This window comes from Vigna radiata, chromosome 8 (genome assembly GCF_000741045.1).
Source record: "Vigna radiata var. radiata cultivar VC1973A chromosome 8, Vradiata_ver6, whole genome shotgun sequence".
NCBI lineage: Eukaryota > Viridiplantae > Streptophyta > Magnoliopsida > Fabales > Fabaceae > Vigna > Vigna radiata.
The window spans coordinates 272937-282397 of record NC_028358.1 but is presented as its reverse complement, the minus strand read 5'-3'; the positions used below and the strand labels follow the sequence as shown (position 1 = coordinate 282397).

At 32.3% G+C, this 9461-nt stretch overlaps 1 protein-coding gene across 1 annotated transcript; it reads left to right on the top strand.

Annotated features, from left to right (window-relative positions):
- Window positions 1-1475: 1475 nt before the first annotated feature.
- On the top strand, window positions 1476-3464 carry LOC106772733. The gene is made up of 3 exons (XM_014659302.2): window positions 1476-2249; window positions 2345-2540; window positions 2634-3464. The coding sequence occupies exons 1-3, from the start codon at window positions 1896-1898 to the stop codon at window positions 3200-3202; spliced, it is 1119 nt and encodes a 372-aa protein (XP_014514788.1). The 5' UTR covers window positions 1476-1895; the 3' UTR covers window positions 3203-3464.
- The last annotated feature ends 5997 nt before the right edge of the window (window positions 3465-9461 follow it).

The window sequence follows — 9461 nt, the reverse complement described above, 5'->3', positions numbered from 1 at the left end:
CTCAACTTCATAATTTTTCTTAGGTTTTGTTTATTGGAGTGAATTTGAGAGAGAATAATTAAGTGAATTTGAAAAGATTTGAAGATAATTTTTTTGTTGTTTATTTGATTGAATTTGAAGGTAATCGAGAATAGATTTGGAAGTAAAATTTTTTTAATTTGTCACATAAATTAAATCCTATACTAATTCTTACAAATTTTACTTTCAAATTTATTTTCTTTTACCTTCAAATTCAATCAAATAAACAACAAAAAAGATTATCTTTAAATCCTCTCAAATCTACTCAATCACTCTCTTTTAAATCCACTCAAGTGAACAACATCTTATTCTTTTTGCCAAACCAAATGAAAGGTAAATGAAATATCCCTTTCATCTTTTTTCAGTCTTTTTCTTTTTCTCATAAAAGATTCCATTGAATTCTTGTTCCCCAATTGACATTAAGTGAATTATGTTATGTTACTTATAAAAATGATATATTAGTTTTGGAGTGAAAAAATATGATGAGAATGGTAGAGTCCTCTTCAATCCTGCTCTGTAATAACTCTTGTTTTCACCATTTTAACTTTCACAAACGACAATTCCTTCCATCATTTCAACCTAAACTTTCTATGCTCATCAAAATTTCAAATCTCGACACTGCTAAAATGACGCATAATCTACCTACATTATCATTGCACCATCAATGTCTAGGCTTTATCATCATTCCTGCAACAAAATCATCTTATAACATCTTAAAAACAAAGGCTATACTTATATTCTTAATATTAAGGAAATAAAATATTTAAATAACATTGACTTCATATATTATTATTTCTACCAATTTTTATCTTTCTTCTTCTATACCACTTAGGATAAATGATGCCAAGAAGAAGAGATGAAATAAAATATATTATTGACACTCTCTAATAGTTTTTTTTTTTTATATAATATGAGTATTATGTATATTATATAGTTTATGCTAGTGACATGAATAAATTAGATGCCTTCCAATCATTCAAATTACAAAGTATTTAAATTTATATGGATATATAAATAAAAAACTATAGTATAAAACCATTTTTCATGGACACGTGTCCAAAACTTTAGGCGCAAACATCTATGACAGCATGGACTTCACATACACGCCATAAAGATCTCCATCTCTCCACTCTCACGCATCATTAGCTTTTTTTTTCTATTTAAAAATTATATAATTTTAATTTCTTTTGAAAAAAAAACAGCATGATTAATCAATCAGTTAATGAATGAAATGAAAGTGGGTATTTTTTATTACAGTGAAGGGCTGAACGGTAACTTCACAAGCTCAGAGTTGAGGCAATCATTCGTACCACGCGTCGTTCGGTCGATAAACCTTTCCGTGCACACTGGGTGCGGTTATCAAACTTCATCGTCCAAACGACTGGTGCCACGTCGGGAACACGTGGCGTCAGAATGTCCATGTCAGCAACCTTGACTCGTTATAAAATCCAATCCCACCAAGTCACCTAATCCAGAACAATTTCAAACACACAAAAAGGAAAAACTAAAAAAAATATTAAAACCTTTCTTCTTCTTCACCGCCGGAGAATGAACACTCCGGCGACGCAAAACTCCCCTTCGATAACCACCGCTCGTCTTTCCGACCACCGTCGCCACGTGTTTCACGAAAACCCTCACCTTGAAACCTTCACTCTCGTAGCCTAGAAGAAAAGAAAACCGTACATACACAATTACGAATTATTTTTTTTTTCTTTTAACCTTTCCTCTCTCATGAAGAACACGCTCAATCCGTGACTTATTATTGACTGGTGTAGGAAGTTAGAAGGGTGAATGTGTGTTGAATAGGGTTTGTTTTTTTTTTTTTTGGAGAAAAAAAATATTAGAAGCTCTGAAATATAGAGTAGCAGAAGAAACGCATGGCTCCGATGAAGGTTCAACCGATTGCAATCGACATCGATTCCGAGAAGGTGAAGGACGCCGTGGTGGTTCGGAACGAGTCGGTGTTGAAGTCGCGTCTGAAACGGTTGTTCGTCTTTGACCGTCAGTTACCGAAGAACAACAAAGATGTAGCAACTGAGTTCGAACCGAGCTCGGTGTGCTTGGCGAAAATGGTGCAGAATTTCATGGAGGAACAACCTCCGGCACCGAAATGCGGTCGCAACCGCTGCAACTGCTTCAACGCAAATAGCTCCGACGAAGACGATTTCGATCTCTTTGGTGCTCCACCGCCACCAGAATCATCCACCACCGACGCCGCTGAATCGCTCAAGGTGGACAGTCGATCTCAATTTTAGTCCAATTTTATTTTATTTTAATTTATCACAGTTTCTTTGATTTATGACAATTTTGATTTTGTGGTGAGCAGACTCTGATCCCCTGCGCTAGTGTAGGCGAGAGGAACCTGTTAGCTGACGTGGCTAGAATCGTGGAGAAAAACGGCAAGTTGTTTAAGAGGAAAGACGATCTGATAAAGGTAGTCGCGGAAGCACTTTCCTCCGCTCTCGGTTACGATTCTTCCATCTGCAAATCGAAATGGGAGAAAACTTCGTCATGTCCTGCTGGTAATGTTAATTAACTGTGAATTTCAATTTGAGTTTGGATTTGGAGTTGAATTTGAATTTGGCCGACTCAGGGTATTTGCGTCTTTGGTTTAGGTGAATATGAATTCATAGATGCGATTGTGGAAGGTGAGAGGTTGATCGTGGATGTGGATTTTCGATCCGAGTTTGAGGTGGCGAGATCCACTGGAAGTTACAAGGCAATTCTTCAATCGCTGCCGTTCATCTTCGTTGGAAAATCTGAGAGACTGAAGCAGATCGTGGCTATTGTCTCCGAAGCGGCAAAGCAGAGTTTGAAGAAGAAAGGAATGCACGTCCCGCCCTGGAGGAAGCGCGATTACATGCTCGCGAAGTGGCTCTCTCCGTCTAGCGTTAGGGAGAAGCAACCCCCGTCCTCCTCCGTGCAAGTCGCCGTAGCTCCGCCGGAACTAATGTACTCCGGTGATGCAGCGTCGAGGGAGAGCGATTGCGGTGAGTTGGAGCTGATATTCAGCGAGTCACCGCCGAAGAACGAGACCGAGTCCGAGACTGATTCCGGTAAGGAGAAGGCGGAGTCGCCATCACCTACCACGGCGTGGCAACCGCCAGCGGTGAAGCCGAAGAGCCTCGAGAGAGGGACCAAGGTGGTTACCGGATTAGCCTCTCTTCTCAAGGACAAACCATAGAAAAAAATTTTGTTATTTTTCTTTTTTTTAGTTCTGAAATTAAAAAATTAAAATATAAGAGAAAATATCGGATGAGGCTCCCTTTTTAATGAAGTATTTTTGTTTTCCCTTCTTTTGTTAGCAAGGGAAAATTTGTAAGAAGTAACTTTTGTTATTATTATTTTTTTTTCTTTTTGGTTGGCACCATGTAAGTGTAAGAAGCTGTTGCTACAGCAATATGATCTGTAATAAAATCAAAAGCTGAAATTAAAATTTTTCTAAAGTTGATAAAACTGAAAAAGAAAAGAAAAACCACCTGAGGATGCATGCATGGCGCCGAGAGATTCTTTTGCTTCGATTTCCCAAATGTCAGTACTATGCTTCTGCTATGATCAGAATTTTCTTTCTTTCTTTTTTTATTGTTTTGAATAGCAACAATTTTTTCCCTTTTTATTTTTATTTTTATTTTTATTTCTTTTTTCTGAGTGTTGGTTTTGGTTCATCATGATTGAGAAAGTGCAGAGAGAAGTTACAAGTTACACGACCCAGCAACTTTCAAAATATTTTTGGCATAGTGCTACTACTCACAATGTTCTGGTCCCTTGAAAGGAGACAAGGAAGTATGAAACTTTGCTATCTTAAATTTTCTCATCTTTTGATGAACACTTGATTAAGGACTTCAACTACCTCCTCCTTTTTCTTCTTCCAATTTTCTCTAATATCCATTGAACTCTGGAATAGATAAAGATATAGAGAAACATTGAATATGTGTAAACTACTGGTATCACAATTAATAATTATATTATATTATATAAAAATTTATAGTGACTGTGGACTGGTGAAAACGCAGGATGGAGCAGAAGAAGAAGAAAGAAGGGTCGTGGCATCTTGAATTTCGTGAGGATTGGGAACTCGTGAAGAAATCACTTGAAGGAGAAGAGACAGAGAGTGTAAATTATTATTGCATTTGGTACGTTAAAAATAATTTTCTATTTTGTTATTTATTTTATCTTAAAATCTTTTGGAGTACATCAAAAGCAAAAGAGGAAAAGTGAAAAAGTGAAAATCTCTGCTCCTTTCTCTCACCAAGCAATGCCCTTTAAATGAAACCTGACAGAATATGCCTAATTATTTCCGATACTGTTACTCATACATACTACAAGCCACTACCAACAAAAAAATAAATAAATAAATACTATGTTTAATACCTTAAAATTTTAAAAAGTTGTTCAAAATTTTCAATAATTGAGAAACAGGAAAAAGATATTTTGGAATTGTTTTTTGAATCCACATTTTCTGTAAAAAAAAACGAAAAGAAAAAGGAAACTCAGATTAGGTGAGCAGTTACTTTGACTAATGAAAAATTTGATTGTGGTCACTGAAACTTGACTCTGGGGAGATGCCATGAAGGGCACATATTTGTACCACTATATTATATTTTTTTTAATAAGGACAGGAAAGATACATTTTTGCATTCGTATGATATATATTACAAAAATAAAATAAATATAAAACATAAATTTTTATATTCTAAGAAAAGATAATATTAAATAAATATAAAAAATGTATGTGTTAAAAAGAACCATTTTTCTATATTTTTGGTTATTTCTTGCTCCTTCTATCATCTCAACTTGCTTTTGCTTTATCATTTTTCCATGAATGAAAAGGAGTAATAAAAAAGAAAGCATACAACAAGTTATAAAGATAGAAAATACAAAATATAAGATAACTTAGATAAGATGGAGAATTTATTATTTATCAATGTTATATTCTGCTCTATTATTTTGTAAATTATTATTTAATTTTCATAAGTTGAGATAACTTGTTTCTTTATTTCTTGCTCTCATGATAGGATTAGGAATTTAGGAGACTCTTGTGAACTAAACATAAATAATTCACAATGATTGCAGTGGGCCCCAGTAATCCATTGCGATGCCCAACTGCAGTATATAATATTTGAAAAAAATAGGCATTTATTTATGATATTACTAATATTGCAAAACTCATTTAAAAAGCGAGTGGGCCCCATCACAAAGCTCTCCTGTCAGAGCAAAAAATAGGAGTCCTTTTCCTTCTGCCTTCAAAACTTTAAAAAATAATAAACATCACCATTGAAAATTAAAAAAAAAAAATGTATTTTTTAAAGTTTGCAATAATAAATAGACATAAACTGATAAATAGGGTGATGAAAGCAACCCCACACCTAACCTCTAACATAAGAATGGGTTTTAATTTTTAGTTTAATGTTGGTTTGTTTGGTTGTAGGGTTACTTAGGAAGTGGAATTTTGATTTTTTTACAAAGCTTTGCCCAACCCACACGAAATATATACTTTCTCTTAATTATGCAATTTTTTAATATTTTATACCTCAAAATAAATCTTTTTTATTAATTTTAAATACTAAAAATATTTATTTATGGTACCTAACCTGGAGGAAAAAGAAAACAAAGTGAAAAGCCTTTATCCAATGTTGATTTGACATGTCTCCTTTGTTCTCACAAGCTACTCTTTTCTTTCTTTATTGCCACTCATATCATCATATCATATCATATCATAATATCATACCATATGGATGTGTATCCACTCTCACATCCATCATCCATAATGCATCTTCTCTCATCATATCTATACATGATTATCATTATGAATCATTCTTTCAAATACGCTTTTTATTATTCATTTTCAAGAGACTTTAAATTTATATTCATTTATATTTTAAAATTAAATTAATCTTATGATATAGAATTTTTAGCTATTTTTACTACTAATTTTTATTCATGTTTCTTTAATATTTATATGGTGTACTTATCTATGAAACACGTGTTTGAAAATATTTAATAATAAAGTGCATTGTATAAAATTGAAAAATTCCATAATTAGTAGTAACTTAATTTGGTATTAAGAGTTTTCACACTTTAGCTTAAGCATAAACAAAACTTGGAATGAAGGGTTTGTACAAATATAAAGGAGAAGACATGTTCCAAAAAATTGCTTGTAAGAAGGGAATTCTTGTATATTAATTTATTGCGTGAAGCAAACACATTATTATACGAATCCACTGATCTATCAAAAATACGTTACTTAGTACAAAAATTCAGATAATTAATTTGTCAATAATAGTTGCTTACATCAAATACCGTAGAGCTTGATTGGTGGTTACGTAATTGTTTATACATATCTTTTTTTACTATTATTATTACTACTATCTTCTTTTATGATCTATATTATAAAATATTTTTTTCCTTCGTTATAAAGAATTACCATGTTGAAGTATTCTACTAGAAGACTCGTATAATTAATAAAGATTCGTGTTTAATTCATATAAGTGTTAATCAAATTTACATAAAAGTAATGGAATTAACATTTTGTATTTCAAAATTAATTTTTTTATCGTATTATAAAATGTAATAGGATAATATTTATATCCTAAAATGAATATTTATTAAAAAATATAATATAATTTATTTTATTTTCATTTTAAATATTTAGTAAGAGATAGTAATTTATTCATGATAAGATAATGAACTAAAAGGAAATTGCACTGTGATTATTTTTATTTTTAAAAGTATAATATGAATAAAATAATTTTATTTATTAGAAAGTGGATTTTATCTTTAGTCCATGTGAGACTTCTAGAAAGTGAGTTTTAAGCCTAACTCAACCTCACAAAACCAGTTTGTGAGGTGAGGTTTGCACCTCACTTATATATTATAAATTGGCCTTATCTTCAGTCGATGTGGGACTTCCAACATTATTGACTACAACTTCATGACTTACAATATTCTATAAGACTTTTAAGAATGAGGACAAATGAACGTGTATTTATTCGTGAAATATTACATGTATTTATACGGTTTATTGATCATGTGCCTTATAGTATCAAGAGAATATCAAGTAATATCGACAAACAAAATAACTTATCGTATATATAACGAAATAATAGTGATAATATGACACTTTACCTGATTTACCAAATATTTTATAAATATATAATATTAAGAAATATTACGATGTAATCAGACTACAAATTTGGCTACATATGTTCTTAATATATAAATATTTGCACCAACAAATATATTTTAGAATACTCTCTTAACCCCTTTAAGTTAGCAAAGCTAAATGTGTCTTGTTGATCCATATTATTTAGCATATTTTTTGGGTTAGGTATGTACGTAAGCTCCCAGTATCGAGAGTTTGATCATCGTGTGGGAGGTGCTTGTTGTGATTATGATTGGCCCTTTGGCCAAATAGTGGTCAACTTTTAGGATTTGCAGATGGGTTGACCATTAGGTCGAGCTGTACGTGGTTGTCTTTAACCATGCGGATGTATTGGGCAAACTTTGTTGTTGCCTTACCTTAGCCGTCTCTTTCACATAAGTACCACTGACTTAGGCAGACTTTGCTTGGTGTTGTCGACTTAGACACACTTCACTTTGTGTTGCTGAATTAGGCAAACTCTAGTGGTGGTCTAGGCAGACTTGTGCTTAGTGTTGCTACTTTGGGTAGACTTTGTTGGGTGTTTCTGGCTTAGACATGCTCTAGTGCTTGTATTGCTGAGTTAATGATAATTTTATCGGTGAATGTAAAGCATTAATGAGGAGTTTTTGTAAAACATGGTGTAAAACTTCGCTTCAATTAAATGGTTTTGATCGTGGCTAACATGGCTGCATCTTAACAGTTGAACTCGGAGAATGAAACATCAAAAGTTACTCATATTAGGGAGGGAAATGAAGCTTGACTAACCATCGTTTCATTTTGAATTCCTTGCTTTTATACTTTGTTTCTTCGCATTTCTTTTTCACGTTTGGCATTTCTTTCCCCCTTTGTTTGCTTTTGTGAGTCGCCCTTGTTTCCTCTAAGTCTTCCTTTTCATTCCTACGTTTTCTTGAATAATAGGTATGTCTTCATTTTCCTCCTCTGATATTGGTTATGGTTGTCGTCGCTCCATGTTGGAGAGGGATATTACTCCTACAAACCCAATTCTCCTCCTCTTTTTGATGAAAGGGTTTCCTCATGGAGAGTCCCTCTCCGTCACCCCTTTTGTGCTGGCTTCTCTTGGGGTCACCATGGTGGTTCTCAAGAGGGAGAAGAAGGTAATCAACAGTAAAAAGGGCATACCTTTTGCAATGAGGGTTGAGTCGCCTACACAGACAACCAAAAGGCACAATCGTTTCTACCACTAGGAATCTTATGTATATCTGGATTCAATCTTCTATGCCTTTGAGTTTCTTAGCATTTGATTTGATATTGAAGAGCCGTCACTGGGTTGGACTTGACTGCGTGTGGTGACCATTAAATAGTGAGGCAGGGGCTAAGTTTTACTAGAACAATACGGTGGACACCAAATGTTTTTATTATGGTTCTGAGCATGAATCTTCGAATAAGTGACAATATCTAAGTGGATTGAAGAACTTTGATGTGTACTCCTAAGGATTGGAAAGCAAGAGGAGATCTACTTGCAAAAGACTTTTCGACGTTCAAGTCTTTAAAAAAATTTGGAATCTTTTGAGTATGAGAAAATGAATACAAATGAATGTGTATTTTTTACTAAAATACTATGTGTATTCATAAAATTTATGAATTTTATAACTCATGTGATAAAATTAAAAAGAGTATAAAATAATATAGACAAATATGATAATCTATAACAATTAATGAATTAATAGAAATAATGTAACACCTTACCTAATCATTAAATATTATATGAATATATTCTATTAATAAATTAGATTATTAAAGTTGAATAAATCTTGTTATAACATATAACTTCACATGTTGGTTAGATTCTCTATATAAATATATTTTTGAATTTTTTATTAAATCAATGTTGAACTTGAAAATATGACCTAATGAAGTATCATAATAAAATATCAAGTTCCTTGATTTTTTTAAAAATTGGTTATGTTCAACAAAACTCAATTCTAAAGTTGGTATTATGAATGATGAAATTACAAGTTAAAATAACATATAACATTGAATTAAATCTCAAAGTAATATAGCTACCAAACATATATTACACTTAAATTAAGCTTCCAATTAACTTTGACTAGATAGAGAAAAATATGATTCAAACATTAGAATAGTTGAACAAATTTAAATACGCGTTTATATATGTTGAAATCTATTTTGAGTGGCATAAACTTTTCTACGTAGTTCAGTTTGTGTCAGACTATATGCTATTCATTGTTTAATTTAATTATAAATTAAATAAGATTTAAATAAAATGATATTTTCAATTTACTAATATATGATATATTGAATTTATTTAATAATACGTGGG